The sequence below is a fragment of the Lynx canadensis genome, chromosome E1 (assembly GCF_007474595.2).
Source record: "Lynx canadensis isolate LIC74 chromosome E1, mLynCan4.pri.v2, whole genome shotgun sequence".
Lineage (NCBI taxonomy): Eukaryota > Metazoa > Chordata > Mammalia > Carnivora > Felidae > Lynx > Lynx canadensis.
The window spans coordinates 53,898,555-53,922,855 of record NC_044316.2 but is presented as its reverse complement, the minus strand read 5'-3'; the positions used below and the strand labels follow the sequence as shown (position 1 = coordinate 53,922,855).

At 48.5% G+C, this 24,301-nt stretch overlaps 1 protein-coding gene across 5 annotated transcripts; it reads left to right on the top strand.

The window, feature by feature from the left end:
• Positions 1 to 1,487: 1,487 nt before the first annotated feature.
• Positions 1,488 to 15,615, top strand: LOC115500386 (CMRF35-like molecule 7). Of its 5 annotated transcripts, none has more exons than XR_003964521.1 (5): positions 1,491 to 1,630; positions 8,760 to 9,089; positions 10,292 to 10,379; positions 11,195 to 11,457; positions 15,013 to 15,615. XR_003964521.1 is itself a non-coding variant. In XM_030294744.1 (4 exons), the coding sequence occupies exons 1-4, from the start codon at positions 1,591 to 1,593 to the stop codon at positions 15,077 to 15,079; spliced, it is 525 nt and encodes a 174-aa protein (XP_030150604.1). In that variant the 5' UTR covers positions 1,488 to 1,590; the 3' UTR covers positions 15,080 to 15,615. The 5 variants fall into 5 exon arrangements, 3 of the variants coding, with proteins under 3 accessions (XP_030150604.1, XP_030150603.1, XP_030150602.1); XR_003964520.1 differs by having other exon boundaries at positions 14,702 to 15,615; XM_030294744.1 differs by lacking the exon at positions 11,195 to 11,457 and having other exon boundaries at positions 1,488 to 1,630.
• The last annotated feature ends 8,686 nt before the right edge of the window (positions 15,616 to 24,301 follow it).

Here is a 24,301-nt window from a genome sequence, read left to right as displayed (position 1 = left end):
TGTGGGCTTTCAATTCCGATCTAGAGGTTTTTATGCTGGTACCATACTGTTTTGATTACTGTAGATTGGTAATATGCTGTGTGTCACTACAGCACTGAGCCTTCTTCTTCTCTCAGCCCTTCCGAATGTGCCCCAGACCCCAGGACTTCCAGGAAGACCTCCTCTCTCCACAGCTGGCTCTGGACACCTGGGAAGAAATACCTTCATCTGTTCCCCAAAGTTGTTCTTCAAGGGGCACCTGGGTGGCTCAGTCAGTAAGCATCCAACCTTGGCTCAGGTCATGATCTCACGGTCTGTGAGTTCAAGCCCCATGTTGGGCTCTGGGCCAACAGCTCAGAGCCTGGAGCCTGCTTCAGATTCTGTGTCCCCCTCTCCTGCTCACGCTGTGTCTCTGTCTCAGAAATAAAATAAACATAAAAAAATTTTTTTTTAAGTTTAAAAATTTAAAAAAAGGGAGGGGGTGTCTCAGTGGCTCAGTTTGTTGAGTGTCTGACTTCAGCTCAGATGACGATCTCGCGTTTGTGGGTTCAAGCCCCATGTCGGGCTCTGTGCTGACAGCTCAGAACCTGGAGCCTGCTTTGGATTCTGCGTCTTCCTCTCTCTCTGTCCCTCCTTTTCTTGTGCTCTGTCTTGCAAAAAATACAACAAACGTTTAAAAAAATCTAAAAAAAAAAAACAAAGCTGTTCTTTAAGAGTTTTAGCTACTGGGTTATAAATCAGGATTCCAATTAAATTAGGTCAGCTTAAGGCTAGAATTTGCTTTATTACTAATTAGAGAACCCAGTTCACCAGCCTTCTCTCAGCCTCCTGCCCTAGGCTTATTATGTCTGACTGCCTATCTAGCATCTAAAGCTTCACCTGGGGCACTAATAATAATGTAGAGTGCTAGCCCCATCCCAGGATTGTGTCCTCAAAACTCTGCATGCCTTTTCTCACTTAATTCCTATAACAACTCTTACGAGCCCAGTTTACAGATACAAAAACTGAGGCTCAGAAAGGTTCAATAGGTTGCCCGTGGCCACACAGCTTGTAAGCAGTGCTTGGGGTTAAAGCCCAGGTCTGTCTGATCCTACAGCCTGCACTTTTATGCCCTTGGTTGTAACGCCTGAGCAAATGCATCTCTAAGTGCACCAAGGTTGCTCACCTGACACCTGAGTGGGAAGGAGGCTCTGCTCCCCGCTGCTGGGACCCACTGCTGTGGTAGAGAAATGTTTCTGGAGCTGACATGCAGGCTATTGTACCCCTTGGGCCCTAAGCCCAATAGGTCCGATGCATCCTGCTGAGACCCTTCTGCAGAAACACACCATCCTGCCCCTCCTCACTCTGCACGGCCCTGTCTCCTCTTTCCTACGTAGTGGGGACTTCCGTGCCCTGTGATCTGGCCCTTCTAAGAAATTGCACCCAGTTTGCTGAATAATTAAAAGCAGGAAATACTCTATAAAAGGAAGTGAATAGGTAAGAAACTCAAAGGCGGTCCAGTCAAACAAAGTGCAAGCTGGGGCTCCGGCAGAGCTCTGGGAGTCCAGCTGGGATCCGAGTGCGAGCTCCGGTTGTGGGTCCAGAGGGACAGGGAGCCCGAGAGGCAGGACCATGCAGCTGCCGCTAGTTCTTCTCCTTCTCAGCCTCCCAGGTGAGTGCGGCTGGGGCCCTGGGGACTTCGTACTATTAGGGCAGGGCAGGGGATGGATAGCGACCCCAGGCTGAAGGGGAAGTGTCGTATCTGGAGAAATGAGAAGTGGCTCTTTTTCATTTATTCAGCAAAAGCATACTGGGGTCTTACTCTGTGCCAGGCATACACCAGGCCATGAGGAAGTGAAGGGAAAAGGGAAACAGGGCTGGCCATTAAAAAGAGGAACCCAGGGGCGCCTGGGTGGCTTGGTCGGTTAAGCGTCCGACTTCGGCTCAGGTCATGATCTCACGGTCTGTGAGTTTGAGCCCCGTGTCGGGCTCTGTGCTGACCGCTCAGAGCCTGGAGCCTGTTTCAGATTCTGTTTCTCCCTCTCTCTCTCTGCCCCTCCCCTGTTCATGCTCTGTCTCTCTCTGTCTCAAAAATAAATAAACGTTAAAAAAAAAAAAAGAGGACCCCATGGGAAGCCTGGGTGGCTCAGTTGGTTAAGCGTCCGACTTCGGCTCAGGTTATGATCTCATGGTTCATGAGTTCGAGCCCCGTGTTGGGCTCTGTGCTGACAGCTCAGAGCCTGGAGCTGCTTCTGATTCTGTGTCTCCCTCTCTTTCTGCCCCTCCCCTGCTCATGCTCTGTCTCTCTCCCTCTCAAAAATAAATAAACATTAATAAAAATTAAAAAGAGGACCCCAAATAGCTCAGTGGGTAAGACATGCAGATAAGCAGCAACAAATGGCAAGACATTGAAGCATTGATGGTGTGTGCTCAGAGGTCCTAGCGAGTCTGGCTGAAGGAGATACAGAAAGCCATACAGACAGCATCCGTTTGATGAACCTTGAAGAAAGGGATCAGCCCTTCAAGCAGAGAAGGGAGAAGAGCATTCCAGGGAGAGGGGAGTGCTTGGCCAAGACATGGAGGCTTGAGAAAGGATGGGGCATTCGTGGGCTGAGGGCCCACAGTGGGCAGGGGGCCCATAGCGGGCAGGGGGCCATGGGGTGACTGGTTGGTCATGAGGTTGGAAACACACAAGACAAGATTACGAAAGCCCTTGGAGGCCAGGCCTAGGAATCAAGCCTTTCAAAGAGAAAATTGCTCAGGAACCCAGGTGGGAGATGGGAGATGGGTTGTGTATCTTTTCCTCCTTGGAAAGCCACTGCACACCAAAAAGACATTAGGGACAGTTCAGAGGTTTGCAGAACAGATGCTGCGTGTGTGGGTCACACAGTCTTCTCTCTGGGCCAGGAGACTGACCATCTGGCAAAACAGACTGGTCCACAGGGATCCCCCAAAAAGGGCATAGCTAGGGAGTGGGGAGACTGGAGTTCCAGTCCTGACAGGAGCATGTGACACGAGCAAGTCCCTCGTTGCTCTAAGACCTGGATTTCTGGTGTGAATGAAAGTCCCTGAAGCCCTTCCTAGCTGTAACGTTGTGGGACCCTGTTATTCGGATCAGATATAAATAGATGAGGACTGTGGTCATTCTCGAATTATTGCCTCCATTGTTGATTTTATCAGTGATGAGGAAGCCCATGATAATGCCTGCAGATGGGTGGGGAGGGCAGCAGCTTCTCTGTGACTTTTACGCTCCTTAGGTGGTACTCCAAATGTCCCAGAATTCCCAAAGAACAGCAATTCAGAATGCCCTCATCTCCCCCAGGACTCTACCTGTGCATTTGAGTTCAGAGACCCCCATCTGCTCCTCTCTTAATCCCAACATCCAGCTCAGCAGGAGGCCAAGGGTAAGGGTGAGCTGCCTGGGCTCCCACACACAACACACACACACAGTAGAGTCAGATGCACACACCCCCATTGACATCTGTGCTCTCACACACTCATACAGAGTTAGACACACACTCACATGCACACAGGCTCACATACAATAAGCCACACACACTGTCTTCTCCCCCAGACGAAGGCTGAGAGGCACAGTGGCTGCTCTGACTTGGGCAGGGCGGGTGCCGCAGAGACAAGACAGGGTGTCCCTCATCCTCCTCCAACTCTGCGAGTTAATGAGGGAAGGGGGTGAAGTAGTCAATGATGCAAGAAAAGCTACCCCACTAGCAAATGGCCATTAGACACTCTGGGCTTACTTCTGTGAAACAAAGAATGAATGTGGATGGGCTGAGGTCAGAATGACCCAACTTCCGGTAGGACGTTCTTGTCTGCTCAGTCTTGTGGTCCTGCAACAACCTAGAGGAGAAGGCAGGGTGCTGGCACAGATGGGTGCTCAGTAAGCATTTGCACATAGAAGCAGAGAACCACAGACCTGTAGCCCAGAAATTACTCTTTGGAGCCCGAGCTGGTGCAGTTGCAAGGGGACCCCAGCAGGGACACCTGCCCCATCATTGCAAGGCAAGGTGGGCTCAACCCCCTCTGCACATCCCACACCCACATGAGCCCCTCTGCTCTGAGCCCTGCCCTTGGCTGCCTTTGGCCCATTTTGTGTCATTTGTCACTTGCTATCAACCCAGATAGCAACTGTTTTCTCGATTTGACACAAGACTATTCACCAAGGATTGTGCATATGGGGCAAACTTCCCTGAGGGATTGACATGAAGGGAGAGAATTTCCATCTCAGAGTCAGGGATAGGAAAAATGGAGATTCAAACAGCTTAGGGTTTGAAAACCCATCAGTCCCACTCCCGAGTCCTCCTCTGAGCTGACTGCTGTCCTTCCTTCACACCAACTCTCGACAAAACACAAAGACTTGATGAGTGATTCTGCCCATCGCGGGCTGTGCTTATAAAAGCCTCCCACATATTTCTTTTTATTTTATTTTGTTTTTAAAATTTTTTTAATGTTTATCTACTTTTGAGAGACAGAGACAGAGCACAAGCGGGGGAGGGACAGAGAGAGGGAGACACAGAATCCAAAGCAGACTCCAGGCTCTGAGTCATCAGCACAGAGCCTGACGCAGGGCTCAAACCCACAAATGGTGAGATCATGACCTGAGCGCAAGTCAGATGCTTAACCGACTGAGCCACCCAGGTGTGCTGCACATATTTCTTTTTAAAACAAGCCCAATCACGTTATGAATGCCTTACTGCCAGATTAAATTAACAAAGCTATGGTCAATGACACTTCGGTTTTGAAGGAGTGGCATCTCTCTTCCACTCTTCCATCTCTCTTCTTTGATTGTTGGCAAATACCATCTACACTGAGTCTTGGCTTTGGATTGTAGCTATATTGTCGATGTCTGACCGCTTCTGCTGACTCTTTTTTTTTTTTAATATGTATTTATTTTTGAGAGAGAGAGAGAGAGAGGGCATGAGCAAGGGAGGAGCAGAGAGAGAGGGAGACACAGAATCTGAAGCAGGCTCCAGGCTCTGAGCTGTCAGCACAGAGCCCGACGCGGGGCTCAAACCCACTAACCATGAGATCATGACCAGACACTCAACCAACTGAGCCACCCAGGTCCCCTTTCTGCTGACTCTTGCATTTGATTTTAATTTACATCATTGGTGTCCCTTAGCAACCTTTTTCCTAATTGAGTTCTTCTGCTTATTACCATTTTTTCTTAGTTGTTTTGTTTAGTGATGTTGTAAACATTTTCACGTAATAGAAATGTATGATTTAGAAAGTGACATTCTGGGGGCGCCTGGGTGGCTCAGTTGGTTAAGCGTCCGACTTCAGCTCAGGTCATGATCTCATGGTTCGTGGGTTCGAGCCCCGCATCAGGCTCTGTGCTGACAGAACCCAGAGCCTGGAGCCTGCTTCGGGTTCTGTGTCTCCCTCTCTCTGTGTCCCTCCCCTGCTCATATTCTGTCTCTCTCTCTCTCTCTCTCTCTCTCTCTCTCTCTCTCTCAAAAATAAATAAACTTAAAAAAAAGGGAAGTGAAATTCTGCCCTCCACCCCAATTTCAGCACTGACCACTGATAAAAGTTTACAACTACTGTCCTGTTTTTTTTTTCCTACGCATGCCAGAATCGAATGATTCTGTCCAAAGATCTTGATGTCCAGGTTCTTTGTAAAAACAATCATAAACTTGGGACACTTGGGTGGCTCAGTCAGTTGAGCATCCACCTTCAGCTCAGGTCATGATCTCACCATTCGTGGGTTCGAGCCCCACATTACGCTCTGTACTGACAGCTCAGAGTCTGGAGCCTGCTTCGGATTCTGTGTCTTCCCCTCTCTCTCTGCCCCTCCCCTGCTCACACTCTGTCTCTGTCTCTGTCTCTCCCATCTACATATAGATGTAGATGTACACTGAGTCTGTCTGTGTCCTTCTCTCTCAAAATCTCTGCTCCTCAGTGTCCTAGTGAGGGAGACAGTGAGAGAGGCTGGTAATGGTAACAAAATACCAGTGCAGCACCCAGGTTCCTATAAAGGCATGGGAGCCACGGGATGAAGCAGTTCTGGTTGGGAAAGGGAACAAGGTGACCAGTAGGCAGGCTGGGCTTGGAGAAGGGTTTCCAGATGGAAGGAAGGATGTGAGCAGTGACATGGCCCCTGAGAGGGGTCAGAGAAGAGAAAATTGGGGGCATCAGGCTATAAGGTCCAGTGGAGGCAGGGAGGGGTAGGAAACAGTGGTGGACAGAGGACTTGGATCTAAATGGAAGAAAGAAAAAAATTGAATGCCCAACTAAAGAGTTTTAAATCATCCTGAGACAGTGGCAAGTGGTTGCAGAAGAGATCATGAGATCTGCTCATGACAAGTGCTGCTGAGGACGGGATGGGGACAGTTTTAGCACATGACTCCAGCAGTGATATGCAGAAGGCACTGGAGAAGGGGGTGCAGTGGAGAAATCTTGCTGGATGCCACAGCCATGATCTAGGCACCAGATGAGCTCCTGACCTAGTGACAGTCTCTCACTGGTGAGGCAACCTCTGAAAGATGGTCTGCGGTTTGACATGTACCCGAGTGTTACAACAACCTGCAGAATGGAAAGTAGCACAGCCATTTTGCAAACCAAGAAGCAATACCCAGGGAAGTTAAGTAGCTTGCCCAAGATTTCCCAAGTAGCGTGCGGTAGACGTGTCTTTCTGTGTCCACATTCACTCTCTTTCTGCTGTGTCATGCTGTCATCACGAATGGAGGGGAGGAAAGAAGAGAATCATTTTGAGAAACATTTTTGAGGCAGAGTTGACTAACTTGTTTACCAACCAGTTGTAGAGGGAAAAGGGAAGGACAGGACTAATGAAGATGCCAAGATCTCCTTCAAGTGCGTTAGTGGCGCAATTAGGTTTTTTTTAAATTTTTTAAGTTTATTTTTGAAAGAGAGAGAGAAGCAGAGTATGAGTGGGGTGGGGGGGCAGAGAGAGAGGGAGACACAGAATCTGAAGCAGGTTCCTGGCTCTGAGCTGTCAGCACAGAACCCGGTGTGGGGCTGGAACTCACGAACCATGAGATCATGACCCAAACCAAAATCGGACACTTAACCAACTGAGTCACCAAGGCTCCCTGAAACACGGTTGGGAAAGCATAGATAGAGCTCATTCTACTGATGGAATACTACTTTTATTTCCAAAGGCTGCTGTAACAAATTACCACAAACTTAGTGGCTTGAAATGACAACATTTACTATCTTGCAGTTCTGAAAGTCAGAAGTCCAAAATAGTCTGACTGGCTGAAATCAAGTTGTAGGCAAAGCTGGATTCCCTCCAGAGGTCCTGGAGAAGAATCCTCTTTCTCACCTTGTTCAGCTTTGAGAGGCTGCCTACATTCTTTGGCTTATGATCCTTTTGTCTTCCCTCAAAGCCGGCAATGTAGCATCTTCCAATCTCCCCCTGACTCTGACACCCTCGTTTTCATCTTATAAGGACCTTGGTGACGACCTCAGACCCAACTGAATAATGCAGGATAATCGCCCTACCTCAAGGCTGATAACTTAATCACATCTGCAAATTCCCTTTGGCCCTGTAAGGTGACATATTCACACATTCTTAGGATTAGGACATCAATGTCTTTGGTGGGGCATAATTCTGCCAACCACAAATGCAAACCTCAAGTGACCTAAAATAGCATCAGGGAGAAGGTTTGAGGTGTGAAGAGGTTCACCTTCCTGGTACCACAGACCTGACTCCCTCTGCCCCATGCAGACGCCCCCACCTCCCTGGCCTGGCCCTGAGGCTCTCCATCTAAGACAGTCAGGAGAGGCTTCCATTGTGTTCCTCTGCTTCTCTGTGATTGTTCACGTCCATGTGACCAAGGCACAAGTGATCATTGCCAAGGACAAAGAGTGTCTGTCCAGCCACATATGGTCAGCTTAGCTGGCTCAGTCCCCAGAGCAGAAGAATACCCTTTGCACTTGTGCTTGTCCTTAACCCGTCCCACTCCCAGTTGACCTTTGCTAGCATGCTCTGTGAGCCCTCCACTAGAAAAAAGAAATACTGAAGAAGACCAAGTTCCAGGTGGATTTAGTTCTGTAACTATTGATTTTGGGGTAGAGATGTATAGTGTGTGTCTGGAAATGGTAGACTGGAGCTAAGGGGAGAATTTGGGCCACAAACATGGGATTTGGGGGACCATCAGCATATTGACAGTAACTGAAATCATAGAAATGGAGAATCCCTCCATGGGGGTGTAATAAAGTGGGACAACATGAGACCTGGAGAGGGGACCCTGGGCTACTGCTGAGGTGTTCTCAGACTGGATCACACTGACTCACAACAACTGACTTGGGGCCTCTCTTTCGAGCTGTGTGGCCAGTGACATTGCCTCGATTGTCTGAAACCAGCCAGGGTGGGAATAGTTACACTACAGAAATTGGAAAAATGCTACAGACAGAGATTTTCTCCCCCAGAAGCCTAGTTGTTAAGTATTTATTTACCAACTGTCTGCACCAAGATTTAAAGAGGGAAGAAGAGAAATCAGCAGAAGCCTCTGAGATGAGCAGTCAGAGAAGGAAGAGGTTAAATGAGGGCCGAGCTGAGAAGACCAGGAAAGATAGTGTCAGAGGTTCGGGAGTTTTGTTGCTGTGAACAGGGCTCATGAGATGAGGGACCCAAGAGGCCGGGACATTGTCACCAAGAGAGCTGACAGGGAAGCTGGATGGAGGAGGTGGATGTTCAGGGTGAGCCAGGGCGTGGCCCAGAAGGCGAGGACCCTGGATCAGTCCTTGGACACCAGCCTGGGGCCACTTGAGCCCATGGGGCTCAGGTAGCAGAAGATGTATCTTGGGATTCTGTCTTCTAGGTTGCCTCTCCATCCAAGGCCCAGAGTCCGTGAGGGGCTTAGAGGGCGGATCTGTGACTGTGCGGTGTGACTATAAACCAAGATGGGAGACCTATGGGAAGTGGTGGTGTCGTGGAGCATACTGGGAGTTGTGCAGGACCCTCGTTCGAACCACAGGATCACAGCTAGAAGTGAAGGGAGACCGTGTGTCCATTGGGGACAACCAGAGTCACCACTTCCTCACAGTGACCATGGAGAAAGTCAGGCAAGATGACACAGACACTTACTGGTGCGGGATCAGCAAGAGTGGACCTGACCTCGGGGCACCTATCAGAGTGACCATTGAGCCAGGTGAGAACTTTCTCATGTACACAGTGAGGCCCTCGTGCTCAGACAGAAAGATTGAGGTTCCTCCTGCCCGAGGGCAGAAGGAAAATAGTTGAGTGCCTGAGAACAGCGTCTTCATCACCATCTGAGGTTCCCTGAGGCTTCCAGCTGATGCAGGGCAGGGCTGGCCAGCATTGGGGTGGGGGTGGGGACGTGGACCCTGCCTTCGATGCCCACAGCCCAGGCCTGCTTTCCTGTGGACCAGAAAGCCCTGGCAGCCCCACATTCTCCCATCAGAGTTCTGGCTTGACCTTGGACGCCCGCAGACATTACTCTAGGAAGTGGTCACTCTCTGACAGTCACACTCCAGACCCGCCATTACACAGAGAGGAGAAGGGGAGACACCTGGGGAAACCCAGAGGGCCCCAGCACTGAACCCCAGGAGCTTGGCCAATCCATAGTGGCTGTGGGACCCCAGTCACTCTCTTCTCTATTTTTTCCTGGCTGCATAAGAGGGAGCAGGGAGTTAGAGGGACCCAGAAAGGGGCTGGTGTAACAGTGGATGCTTTAAGGCAAAAGGAAGGCTTTGACCATTAAGCTAATGTCACGGGACCCCTCTGGCAGTCCTGGGGTCTCCTCAGGCCTGGGACTCAACTAAAAAAACAGGTCATGGTGACTCAGGAATCCATGACCAAGTAGGCCACCACAAATCGTCTTCATAGTGCCTCATGAAGATGTTTAACTTATCACAACCATTGCTCACGATTGAACCAGAATGTGCCCTCTGGTTCACCAGTCCTCCAAAGTCCTCCTCCTCCTCACCACCCAAATAACTGGGTCACCTCACTTCCGGAACCACCTGTCCTCGAGCCCAGCTCAGGCACCACTTGAGAGAAAAGACCAGGGACTTGCCCCCAGCCAAGAGTCCCACCTAAGAGGGATAAGCGGAGAGAAGGTGGAAAGATTTATCTCTCTCCCCCCAAGCAAGTACAGTGCTTCTTCTTATCTCATTTTTATTTCTTCTTGTCACACTTTAAAGTGATGGAAAGCAACTATGCTGCAATTCTGAAGACTCAGCAGCAAGGGAGAAGCATGGGGACTGTATCCAGAGACACAATGCCCAGTGCAGGGGCAGGGCAGCTCCCGGGGAGGGCTAGCAGGGCACTAGCCGCGCACGAGTGCCCTGTCTGTGCCCATAACTTGTGACTGACTCTGCCCGTGTCTAGAGGGAACACTTCTGACCACCTTGGCGAGCATGCTATCCAGGAGAACCACCAATGGCCGTGCAGGGGTGTCGTCTGTCTCCTACAGCAGGTGAGTGGCTGCCGTCCTTACCCACCCCTACTTGGGGCCTCTCCTACTCTGCTTCTGTGCCCTCACATGATGCCAGAGCCGCCACAGCCAAGGTCAAGGCCCAAAGTGCCCCCCTCCATTGCTCCTGCCCATCTCACTCCTCACCCCTGTCTCCCCATGCCAGCCCTCCCCGGGAAGCCACTCTGTAGAATCTTTTTCTCTATAAACATCATCTGCCCATTTAGTTGTCAACAAAAAAAAAGCCTGATGACCTAGTGCGTGCCACTACATAGCAAAGTCACAGAAGCAGGCACACAGACTGTTGTGAGGGACCCTACTGTGCCAAGAGGCACTCTGGGAAAGGGGAGCCACAGAAGGGGGGATTAGAAAGGAACACGAGCCCCTGGGGCACCTGGGTGGCTCAGTCAGTTAAGCATCGGACTTTGGCTCAGATCATGATCTCGCGGTTTGCGTGCTGACAGCTCAGAGCTTGGAGCCTGCTTCACATTCTGTTTCCCTCTTCTCTCTGCCCTTCCCTGCTCTAGCTCTGTGTGTCTCTCTCTCAAAAAATAAATGTTAAAAAAAATTTTTAATAAAGAAAAAAAGAAAAGAAGGTGGACCCAGAACAAAGAAAAACCAAAAAGTTGAAGTTACTTCTGAGATGCCCTTGTGGTTGGGCCATTAAGGTTCATGGCAGCCTTCAGAGTAGGGCTGCGGGGCTTGGCCAGAGTAGGGTCACAGGCTTGGCCAGGCTGGCTAGTGCCCACTGTGTCAGGGAAGCAAGCGTGACAGCGCCTGGGGTGCCTGGGGCCTGACGGCTCTGTCCCCTCTTGCAGGAACCGCTACATCCTTCTGGTGTTCGTGAAGGTGCCCATCTTGCTCATATTGGTTGGTGTTGTCCTTTGGTTGAAGGGCCTCAGTAACGACAGTCTGTCTACATGAACTTGTCCTTGATCTTCTCACCAAAGACACAGCCGCTCAGAAAGACGGATGAACAGAACCTTCTGACCCCTGGACCCCATTTCCAGAGGAGACGTGGGCTGTGGAAGAAATGCCTCTGAGTCCTTAGGACGCGGTGACTGAGGCTGGGGGTGCTAAGGTGAAGCCCGGGCACCCTCCTTGCTCGGCACAGCTCAGGGACAGAGCTCAGGGCCCTCCTGGGGAGTCAGGGGGTGCCAGAGAGCCAGCACCTGTTCCATTCCTGCAGGCAGCAAATGCCCCTGCCCCACGGGGCTCATGGTCAGAGCTGCTGGCCTGGAGCCCAAGCCCTGTCCTCCCTGACACCAGCTCAGCACACTTTATGTCCAGACTTCTGGTTTATAGGGTTGTTTCTTAAGTCAGGTTGGGTTCGGATGACTTGTGCCCATGAGAACCTGACAGATGCCCGTGTGTGCGCGCGCGCGCACACACACACACACACACACACACACAGAAGGTGGGCTCCTGGTTCTGGGGCATCGCCCCTCTGCCCTGGGAGGACACCGCTCTGACAGCCAAGCAGAAGAGGGACCAGGAGTCTCTCTGGGCCTAGCTCCAGTGCCGGCCTTCCTCCACCTCCACCCCCCATCTTCCTCCTCTGTCCTGGCTCCCCAGGGCTCCCTGCCCCTCACCCCTCCAGGCCTGGGGCTTCCTGGGTGCTGCCTCTGTTCCTCAGGGCTGCTGGGCCTCAGAAACTACCTCAAGGTTGGGGAGGGCATTCAGGAAAACTGTCTGAGGGAAGTGATGTTACCTTTCCTAAATGATGATGTGTAAATAATCTTAATAATTAATTTGTTTAAATAATCTTAATGATTAAAAATGTCTAAGATAGGGTGCCTGGCTGGCTCAGTCAGTGGAGTGTGCAACTCTTGATCTCAGGGTTGTGAGTTCAAGCCCCATGCTGGTTGTAGAGATTACTTAAAAATAAAATGGTAAATGGGCATGTGGGTAGCTCAGTTGGTTAAGCATCTGACTCTTGGTTTCAGTTCAGATCATGATCTCACAGTTTGTGAGTCTGAGCCTCACGTCAGGCTCTGTGCTAACAGTGCGGAGCCTGGTTGGGATTCTCTCTCTCTCTCTCTCTCTCTCTCTGCTTTACCCATGCACTCTCTCTCTCAAAATAAATAAACAAAAAAATATATCCACCATCAGCAAATTTCAAATATACAGCACAGTATTATTAACTATAGTCTTCATACTATACATTAGAGCCCAGAATTTATCTTAAAACTGAAAGTTTGTGCCCTCTGAGCAACATCTCACCATTTTCCCCATGCCCCAGTTCTTGGTTCTATGAGGAATATTTCCCTCTGAACACCTAGGGGTCTTGTCCACCCTGCCCTTTGTGCTAATAAGTAGGCCCTGGTTCTCAGCCTCAGGAGGCCACGGGAAGATGCCTCACCAGTGGGTAAAGGAGAAGCGAATTCCTGTGCCCAGCCTGGAAGCTGGGAAAAACCCCCACCCACTGGGAAGCTATAGTGCCTTCCCTTTGCCCTTCAGCCAATGAAAAACCTTCTCCCACTTGATGCTTGGTTTGGAGCTCTGGTCAGTGGCGGGCCTGAAATTCCACTGTGCCCAGAGAAGACAGACTTTGAGTCAGACTAAGACCCAGTGAGTCACTCTTTTGGGGACCAAGGTCCACAGCCCACCAGCTCCAAAGGTCCACCTTTGTGAAAACTTCCCTGGATCCAGCCTCCTCAAGGTGCAACCAGATTCAGGTGACAACCAGCTCTTGGGGGGCAAGGCCAGCTGGCCCAAAAGGGTACAAGGCTACTGACAGTTGCTGCCCTGATGCCAGCTTTTCCCATAGTGCCTTACTGTTGATATTCAACAACCTCTATGTCTTTGTGAAGTTTCTGTGGTTGGATTGCTACTCTCAGGACTTCATCCAAAAGAATGCATTGGAGTAGGCATCTGTCGTCTGTCCTGAACACCTCCCCCCCACCACACACACACACACACACACACACACACACACATTTCTGGGAACCCCTTTGGTTCCCATGAAAACTGTCAAGCAAAACTTGTCTTTTACACCCACTGTCCAGGGTACAGAGAAAGACAGAAATTATAAATTAGGTACTGGGGCCGGGGAGCATTTTCCAGCAAACGTGTTTCCACTAGGAGCCAGGTGCCAAAGCCCCCATGCCCTTAAACAGCTCTAGACTGGCACAGTTCCTCATGTGTTCACTTTAGCACATGTTGTAACCCAGAATTAGCGGAGACAGAGAAGTGGAGAGCACAGGGACACATTGCTCTTCTAAGAAGGAAACACGGCTGGGGCACCTGGGGGGCTCAGACAGTTCAGAGCCTGACTCTTGATTTTGGCTCAGGTCATGATCTCATGGTTTGTGGGTTTGAGCCCTGCATCAGTCTCTGCTGGCATTGTGGAGCTGCTTGGGATTCTCTCTCTCTCTCTCTCTCTCTCTCTCTCTCTTCTCTCTATCTCTCTGCCTCTCCCTCTCCCTCTCTCGCTCTCAGAATAAAAAATAAACTTAACAATGTATATATTTTGAGGCACCTGGGTGGCTCAGTCTGGTTAGGCATCTGACTTTGGCTCGGGTCATGATCTTGGGAATCGTGAGTTCGAACCCCGTGTGAGGCTCTGTGCTAACAGCTCAGCGCCTGGAGGCTGCTTCGGATTCTGTGTCTCATTCTCTCTCTGCCTCTCAAAAATAAATAAACTTTAACAAAATTAAAAAAAAACAATATATGTATCTATATTTTAAAAGTATGTTAGAAAAAAAAGAAAGAAACACAACTTCTCCTTCCCCATGAGTCTCCTTCTCGTGGATCCTTACTTCTTTTTTTTTTTCTCTCTCTCTCTCTGGAGGGTCTGTACTTCTGAGAAGCTTTGCAACCACAGAGGAAGTTCACCAAGAGCAGGGTGAAGCTGGTCAGAGCAGGAGAAGCTGTGGCAGCCCCACCCAGAAAGGATACCACAGTGGGAAGGGCCCTGCCAGCACCTGGGGCATTGGGTTTGTTCTGTTTGATGCCAGATATGTCCTGAATGGAGTTTTCTTTTCTTCCTTTTTTTCCCAGTATTTTTCAATGCTTATTTATTTTTGAAAGAGAGAGAGAGAGAGAGAGAGAGAGAGAGAGAGAGATTGCACAAGCAGGGGAGGGACAGAGAGAGAGGGAGACAGAGAATCCAAAACAGGCTCCAAGCTCTGAGCTGTCAGCACAGAGCCTGACGTGGAGCTTGAACTCACGAACCATGAGATCATGACCTGAGTCAAAGTCAGATGCTTAACTGACCGAGCCACCCAGGTGTCCCCTGAATGATATTTTCTTAACCAATGAGGCTAAAGGATGAAGTTTCTAGCACTTTCCCTGCCTGGTCTCTGAAGCATCTCTCCCTACAGCTTACCGGTCTGGCTTGTTCCACCTGCCTTGGGCTTCCAGATCCTCATGGCTGGTCTCCTTATGTGCCCCCTGCACCCCAGCCTGGCTGTCTGGAAGTCAAGTCTCCACCGAGAATGGGGTCCAGATTCAGCCCCAACAGCTCTCCTGGGCTCCTCCTAAACCCATGCCGTGGAGGCTAACAGCGAAGAGGCCTGGGGGCTGGGCTTCCTCTGGGCACCACTGTCTCATCTCATCTTGCTGGAAGGGGACCCTGAATTCCTCCACCCCAGGTCCTAATTTGCTGGTCATCTTTCTTCAAATCTTTTCTTAGCTTAGGAACATCAGACCTACAGCTCCCTGCCCACGTCCTGCTCTGCCAGCTCCAACAGAGGTCATGAATCACCCTTGAATCTGTGCAGCCCCAAGACTGGGGCCAACTCATCATGGCCAGGACAGAAGGTGTCCTGAGGGTAGAGGTCAGCCTCAGTCCCCGAGAGATGGGACCACCGTGCAGTGGGGAGCTGCAGAGATGACTTTGGGGGAATGAGGGCCAAGGCTACTGTTCCTGCTGAAAACATGGGTCTGGGGCCAGGTCTGATCCTCATGCCCTCATTTATTCATCCACTCATTCACTCATTCATTCATTCATTCATACATTCAACAAATGCAACTAAATTACCTACTGACTCCAGGCACCGTTTTCAGGGCACATTGACTATTGTATGAATGAGGGGAGCCCCCCGGATGTCTCCTCCTGTACATTTGGCTTGAAATGCAAGAACCTGACCTCATATCAATTGCCCCCCTTTTATCACTGAATAGAAAGGTTTCAGGTGACAAGGTAAATCATGGGTTCTCCTCTGGCAGCCACCATTGGAGATGATTTAGAAAGCACAGCTTGGGATTCAAACAGTAATGAGATACTACTACCCACCTACTAGAATAGCCAAAATCCAAAACATCCACAACACTAAATGCTGGTGATGGTGTGGAGCTATAGGAACGGTCGTTCATTGCTGGCAGGAATGCACATGGATTTTTATAGCAGTTTTATTCTCTTTTGTTTTCAATATTTATTTATTTACTTATTTTGAGAGAGACAGAGACAGCATGAGTGGGGGAGGGGCAGAGAGAGGGAGAAAGAGAAGGTCCCAAGCAGGCTCTGTGCTGCCAGCACAGAGCCTGACGTGGGGCTTGAACCCTCGAAACTGTGAGATCATGACCTGAACCGAAACTGAGAGTCAAACACCCAGGAGCCCCAGTAAGTCCCAAATTCTAAAGCAACTATGGAGGCCTCCCCTCCCTCCTCTGGCTGACCCTGACCCTCCTCTGGGGTGGGACCTAGCCTCACTTGCCCCCAGGCTCCTGGGTCTCCCTCTACCTTTGTGAGGAGCTCTGAGGGGTGATACAGACCGCATCTGATTCCCAAAGCTTCTGTCACTGGAACCCTCAGCACATCATCTAGGATACCAGAAACACTATCCACGTCATCAGCCAGTCATCTGGTATACCCACTCACGGTGTCTGCCACTTGCAACAAGAAAATAAGAAGCTAGAGGAGGCTGCATTTAGAATGAACCAGAAGCTTACCAACAGGTTTTAACAAGTTACCAAGAAATGTCGACCAGGATAAGAGGGAAGGAAGACAACTCTGGTTCAGGCACAATGAATAACAAATACCTGAAGACAGGAAGTTGGGAGGGAGACACCATAGGGTGATGGTTAACATGATGGCATCTGAAACTGGACAGACCTGAGTTCACGCCCCAGCTCTGTTGTTTCCTTGCCTGCCATCTCGGACCTTTTGCTCTCACTAACCATCAATTTCCTCACCTAGAAAATGGGGATGAGCACAGATCCTGTCTCACAAAGCAATCATGACCACGGGGATTAAAGAACACCCTGCAGGCCAAGCGTTAGCTCAGAGCTCTCAGTCCACTCTTGGAAGTGCTTGGGGAAGTCAGTGAGAAACCAGGACCACTCAGGCTCTTTGAGACATCTTTCCAGGCAGATGAGAGAGGAGACCCAGAAGTTCTGGGTGATGGGACAGCTCCCTCAGGACACTAGCTCCTCACAGAGGACACAAAGTAACACTAAATTACCTGAAAGCGGACCAGAAAGGACCTGGAAAGGGTCTCAGAAAAGAGTTTATCTGGTTTGACAGGTAAAACAAAATACATTAAAAAAAAAAATTCTTCTTGGGAATGCAAGCTGGTGCAGCCACTCTGGAAAACAGTATGGATGTTCTTCAAAAAACTAAAAATAGAACTACCCTATGACCCAGCAATTGCACTACTAGGCCTTTATCCATGGGATACAGTGTGCTATTTCAGAGGGGACACATGCACCCCCCATGTTTATGGCAGCACTATCAAGAACGAAAGTATGGAAAGGGCCCAAATGTCCATCAAGGGATGAATAGATAAAGAAGATGTGGTATACACACACACACACACACACACACAATGGAGTATTACTTGGCAATCAAAAAGAATGAAATCTTTCCATTTGCAACTACATGGATGGAACTGAAGGGTATTATGCTAAGTGAAATTAGTCAGAGAAAGACAAAAATCATATGACTTCACTCCTATGAGGACTTTAAGAGACAGAACAGATGAACATAAGGGAAGGGAAACAAAAATAATATAAGAACAGGGAGGGGGACAAAACAGAAGAGACTCATAAATATGGAGAACAAACTGAAGGTTGTTGGAGGGGTGGTGGGAGGGGGAGGGGCTAAATGGGTAAGGGCGTTAAGGAATCTACTCCTGAAATCATTGTTGCACCATATGCTAACTAACTTGGATGTAAATTTTAAAAAATAAAAAATAAAACTTGGGGCGCCTGGGTGGCTCAGTCGGTTGGGTGACCGACTTCGGCTCAGGTCATGATCTCACAGTCCGTGAGTTCGAGCCCCGCATCGGGCTCTGTGCTGACAGCTTGGAGCCTGTTTCAGATTCTGTGTCTCCCTCTCTCCTCTGACCCTCCCCCGTTCATGCTCTGTCTCTCTATGTCTCAAAAATAAATAAACGTCAAATAAAAAAAAATTAAAAAAAAATAAAACTAAAAAAATTCTTCTGAAAAACATAAAATTAAATAAATTCTTCTGTGCTAAGTTGGTCCCCAAGATAAAGCTGAACTCCTGGGAATTCACTATGTGGTTTAAACCTGGGTTTTACTGAAAGAGCCACTTCCTTCTTAAGAAGGAATTAACGGTTTGGATGACTCACTAGACACAGCTGGGTGGCAAACAGAGCCGAAGTGAAAGACAAGCTCCTAGATCCCTCAGGTGGAAGTGCACAGTGGTGCCAGCCCAGAGTGAGCCACCTGAGTTCACACCCAGAACTGGGAACTTTGAATTTTATGTATCCGCCTCTGCAGGTAGCAACAAGAAGGGGACAAGAAGGGCGCCTGGGTGGCTCAGTCGGTTCAGCGTCCGACTTTAGCTCAGGTCATGATCTTACAGTTCATGGGTTCGAGCCCCGCATCAGGCTCCGTGCTCACAGCTCGGAGCCTGGAGCCTGCTTTGGATTCTGTGTCTCCCTCTCTCTCTGCCCCTCCCCTGCTCACAGTCTGTCTGTCTGTCTGTCTCTCTCTCTCTCAAAATAAATAAACATTTAAAATAATTAAAAATGAAATGAAATAAAATAAAAAATAAATTAAAAAGAACAGAACAAGAAACCTAGCCCCTGGGGCAAATCCAGACTTGCCCCACCATCAACCCAGAGTGATGTGATAGATGCTGCAGATAAGGGAAGCTCCCTGAGCCACTGCTGGCACCCCTCCTGGGAAGCTGGGCCTGGGCCCCTCAGCCAATCTCTGGTCCATCCCTTGGTCCTGGCCCTGACGTCGTCCCAGTCAGAGCCTGGTGGAGGGTGACCCGGAAGCCACACGTGGTCACCAGTCCTCTTGTGTACCATCTCCCTTCTGGCACATTTGGACTCTCTCCATCTCATTCAGACACTCTGCACACCGGTATTGTGCACTAAGCAGGCAAGAAACACTGCAGGGGACACCGTGGGGGACTCCAGAGGAAACAGATCCAAAGAAACCTGGCCACACACCTCTCACCTGGCGAGAGGATAAACAAGTCTTGCTCAGCAATGAAAAAAAACCACAACTGGGGCACCAGGGTGGCTCAGTTGGTTAAGCAACTCTTGATTTCGGCTCAGGTCATGATCTCACGGTTCCTGAGTTCAAGCCCTGCATCGGGCTCTGCACTCACATCCACAGCCTGCTTGGGATCCTCTCCTCCCCTCTCTCTCTGCCCCTCCCCTGCTCTTTCTCTCTCTGTTTCTCAAAAATAAATAAATGTTAAAAAAATGTTTTTAAAGAAACAACCTACCAGATGCTCTAGAGCAGGGATGGGTCATGCTAAGTGAGAGAAGCCAGGTGCAAAAGACAAAGTCTACATGATTCCCTTCAGATACAATTCTGGGAGGGGCAAAAAAGAAGCAATAATAGAGACAGAAAGCAGACTGGTGGTTCTCCAGGGCTGGGGTACAGGGGGATGGGGAGTGACCATTGTATGGGGTTTCTTTTGCTGTGATGAAAGTATTCTGGAACAAAATCAATGTGGTGATTGCATGACATTGTGAATGTACTAAATGCCACATGAAAATGGTTCAATTTATTTTGTGTGAGTTTCATCTAAAATTCACATTTTAGGGCACCTGGGTGGCTCAGTCAGTTAGGCATCTGACTCTTGATTTCGGCTCAAATTATGATCTCAATGTTTGTGGGATTGAGCCCCATATTGGGCTCTGTGCTGACAGCATGGAGCCTGCTTGGGATTCTCTCTCTCCCTCTCTCTCTGCCCCTCCCCTGCTTGTGCTCTCTATCTCTCAAAATGAATAAATAAACATTGAAAAAAAATAAATAAAATTCAGAACCAGAAAAGACACCGCATAGCCAAAGCCATCTTGAAAAAGAAAACCAAAGCAGGAGGCATCACAATCCCGGACTTCAAGCTGTATTACAAAGCTGTAATCATCAAGACAGTATGGTACTGGCACAAAAACAGACACTCAGATCAATGGAACAGATTACAGAACCCAGAAATTGACCCACAAATGTATGGCCAACTGATCTTTGACAAAACAGGAAAGAATATCCAATGGAATGAAGACAGTCTCTTCAGCAAATGGTGCTGGGAAAACTGGACAGCAACATGCAGAAAAATGAACCTGGGCCACTTTCTTACACCGTCCACAAAATTAACTCAAAATGGATGAAAGACCTAATGTAAGACAGGAAGCCATCAAAATCCTAGAGGAGAAAGCAGGCAAAAACCTCTTTGACCTCAGCCACAGCAACTTCTTATTCAACACGTCTCCAGAGTCAAGGGAAACAAAAGCAAAACTGAACTATTGGAACCTCATCAAAATAAAACTCTTCTGCACAGCGAAGGAAACAATCAGCAAAACTAAAAGGCAACCAACAGAATGTGAGACGATATTTGCAGATGACATATCAGATAAAAGGTTAGTCTCCAAAGTCTATAAAGAACTTATCAAACTCAACACCCAAAAACCAAATAATCCAGTGAAGAAAGGGGCAAAAGACATGAATAGACACTTCTCCAAAGAAGACATCCAGATGGCCAACCGACACATGAAACAATGCTCAACATCACTCATCGTCAGGGAAATACAAATCAAAACCACAATGAGATACCACCTCACACCTGTCAGAATGGCTAACATTAACAACTCAGGCAACAACGGACGTTGGCGAGGATGTGGAGAAAGAGGATCTCTTTTGCCCTGCTGGTGGGAATGCAAACTGGTATAGCCACTCTGGAAAGCAGTATGGAGGTTCCTCAAAAACTAAAAATAGAACTATCCTACGACCCAGCAATTGCACTATTAGGCCATTTATCCACGGGGTACAGATGTGCTGTTTCAAAGGGACACATGCACCCCCATGTTTATAGCAGCACTATCAACAATAGCCAAAGAACAGAAAGAGCCCAAATGTCCATCGATGGATGAATGAATAAAGAAGATGTGGTATATATATATACAATGGAGTATTACTCAGCAATCAAAATGAAATCTTGCCATTTACAACTATGTGGATGGAACTGGAGGGTATTATGCTAAGTGAAATTAGTCAGTCAGTGAAAGACAAATATATGACTTCACTCATATGAAGACTTTAAGATACAAGACAGGGGGCACCTGGGTGGCTCAGTTGGTTGAGCGTCCCAACTTTGGCTCAGGTCATGATCTCGCGGTCCGTGAGTTGAGCCCCGCGTCGGGCTCTGTGCTGACAGCTCAGAGCCTGGAGCCCATTTCAGATTCTGTGTCTCCCTCTCTCTCTGCCCCCCCTGTTCATACTCTGTCTCTCTCTGTCTCAAAAATAAATAAACGTTAAAAAAAAATTTAAAAAAAAAGATACAAGACAGATGAACATAAAGGAAGGGAAGCAAAAATAATATAAAAACAGGGAGGGGAACAAAACAGAAGAGACTCTTAATATAGAGACCAAACAGAGGGTTGCTGGAGGAGTTTTGGGAGGGGGGATGGGCTAAATGCGTAAGGGACATTAAGGAATCTACTCCTGAAATCATTGATGCACTATATGCTAACTAACTTGGGTGTAAATTAAATAATTAACTAATTAAAAAATAAAGAAATAAAATAAAATTCACATTTTAGGTGAATCCCACATAAAAAAAGACAAAAAAATCTATAATTTTTTAGAGCAGCTCAGTGGTTGCCAGAGACTGAAGGTGGGGTGTGGACTGACTGCAAAAGGGCATGAGGGAACTTTCCAGAGTGATGGAAGATTTCCACCTTATGAGTGTGGTAGTAGCTTCACAGTTATAGCCATTTACTAAAACTTGTCCAACTGTGTACTTACAGTTAGGGATTTTCATTTTACTATAAATTACACGTCAATGAAGCTTTTTAAAAAAAGTTCTCAAATGGAAGCACCTGGGTGGCTCAGTTGGTTAAGTGTCCAACTCTTGATCTCAGCTCAGGTCATGATCTCGAAGTCCGTGAGTTCGAGCCCTCCATCAGGATCTGCGCTGCCATGAGGAGCCTGCTTGGGGTTCTCTGTCTTCTTCTCTCTGCCCCTCCCCTGCTCATATTCTCTCTCTCTCCCCCCCCCCCAAAAAGAAATAAGCAATAAAAAAAAAATTGCCTCCCAACATTGTCAAATGTTCTCCAAGGGCAAAATCCTCCTGGTGGAGAACCACTGGAGCAGGGGCATAGTAGATCTTCTGTTCTGGCTTCTGTACCTCATAGCCTCACTTGTGTGTCATCTGCTGGTCTCTGCCTCCCTTCTGGGGGACCTGTCCGGATCACAATGTCCCCTTCGGTCACAAATCTGCTGTTCAGCATGATCATTATGGGTTTTTTTTAAATTAATTAATTAATTAATTAATTAATTTTTTAATGTTTTACTTATTCTTAGAAAGAGACAGACAGAGCATGAGCGGGTGAGGGACTGAGCGAGAGGGACACAGAATCCGAAGCAGGCTCCAGGCTCTGAACTGTCAGCACAGAGCTCCACATGGGGCTCGAACCCACAAGCCCTGAGATCATGACCTGAGACAAAGTCAGATGCCTAACCGACTGAGCCACCCAGGCACCCCCCAGTATGTTTTTTAAATTTTTTTTGACATTTATTCATTTTTGAGAGACAGAACACAAGCAGGGGAGAGGCAGAGGAGAGGGAGACAAAAATCTGAAGCAGGCTCCAGGCTCTGAGCTGTCAGCACAGAGCCTGACGCGGGGCTCAAACTCACAGACCGTGAGATCATGACCTGAACTGAAGTTGGACACTCAACCGACTGAACCCCCCAGGCGTCCCTTTAATGTTTTCTTTTGTTAAGCCCATCCAACAGACTTTATATTCTTCATCAGATCATCTCAACAACAGAAGTCTCCAGAGAATTAAACCTATAGTTGGTTCTACTGACTTTTATGGTGGCTTGTTTCCTTCTGTGCTCAATAATTTATAGTGGGAGCTTGCATTTGGCTAAATTTAATGGGGCCAAATGTGGATTGAGAATGGCTTCCCTCCGGGAAGTACTCATGTTTGCTTCTGCTGGGTATCATTTTAATTTAAGTTTTCCTGCTTTGGGTTTCCCTACGTGTGGGAAGGGTAAATTTGAATCCCAGCCTCATGCTTACAATTCTCAAAGGATGCTATTCATATTATCATGATTGTTCATACCGTTTTCTCCTTGAAGCTGCAATAAAAGCAGGTTATAGTTATCATTAATTAGTATTACTATTACTGTTTGAATCATTTCCCTTTGTTCACAAGCAGGTAATTCCTAATCTACTATTTTCCTGAGAACGCAGACCCTTTAGGGATTCCGGTCTTAAATGGTGTCTTAAGTACAGCTCCTCCCTTTCAGTGGCCTGAGTCTACTGTGCCCCAGACTCTGAGTTCATTCCAGAACACTGACCTCCCTGTAAGAGCACTTGGCGGGAGTAGCCACAAGCTTCCTCTCTGGTTTCACTGGTAACTATTCATTTGGAGTTTTAGTTGCTTTGTGTGGCCTTTGGGATGCCCTTGGAGTTGGCTGATGCAAGTTGCTTCCTACTCTTTGCATCATGGTCTCAGCATTGCCTTCATCGTGTGGCTGGTTCTCCCCCAGAGAGTGTGAAGTAAACAGTGATCACACCCAGACTCAGGGCTTCTGGGAAAATCGGGTGACCGCTCTGAGAAACCTTCCAGGAGTCCTGACCACCAGCTCTCCCATGACATTTCATTGGCTGGTTGAGACAAAGGTGACATCTTGAACCGATCACTCACATGGGGAAGGGGGGGGACAGCAAGACAAGATGGTGGCTCCACTTGGGGAACAGAAGTGTGTGTAGGAGCCGTCCAGATGTCTGCCACAGACACCTTCCTAAACCCACTCTATTCCTGGCCCGTCTGGTATCTTCTTGGATCCCTGTGCCTTGGTTTATGTAAACAAGACCAACTCCCTGCTCTCTCACCACCTCTCAAGGCCTTGGGCTCTCTGTGAGCTGAGCTTTGGGAATGTGACTCTTTCCTCCTCCCTGGGTTTCCCAAATCAGTTTCCCCCTGGGCAATAGCAACTCCCCTTTTTTGCAAACAGAAGGCTCCTCGAGGGCACAGGCTTCTCACAGCTCAAGTCTTGCCTCCATCCTCTCTTCCTGCTTTTTTTTTAAACATTTATTTATTTTTGAGAGACAGAGCGAGACAGAGCATGAGTGGGGGAGAGGCAGAGAGAGGGGGAACACAGAATCCAAAGCAAGCTCCAGGTTCTGAGCTGTCAGCACAGAGCCCGATGTGGAACTTGAACTCAGGGGCCACAAGATCATGACCTGAGCCAAAGTCGGACGCTTAACCGCCTGAGTCACCCAGGCGCCCCCTCTCTTTCCCACTTTTTTTTTTCAACGTTTTATTTTTTTTTGGGACAGAGAGAGACAGAGCATGAACGGGGGAGGGGCAGAGAGAGAGGGAGACACAGAATCGGAAACAGGCTCCAGGCTCCGAGCCATCAGCCCAGAGCTTGACGCGGGGCTCGAACTCACGGACCACGAGATCGTGACCTGGCTGAAGTCGGATGCTTAACCGACTGCACCACCCAGGCGCCCCTCTTTCCCACTTTTAAGGATAAACCC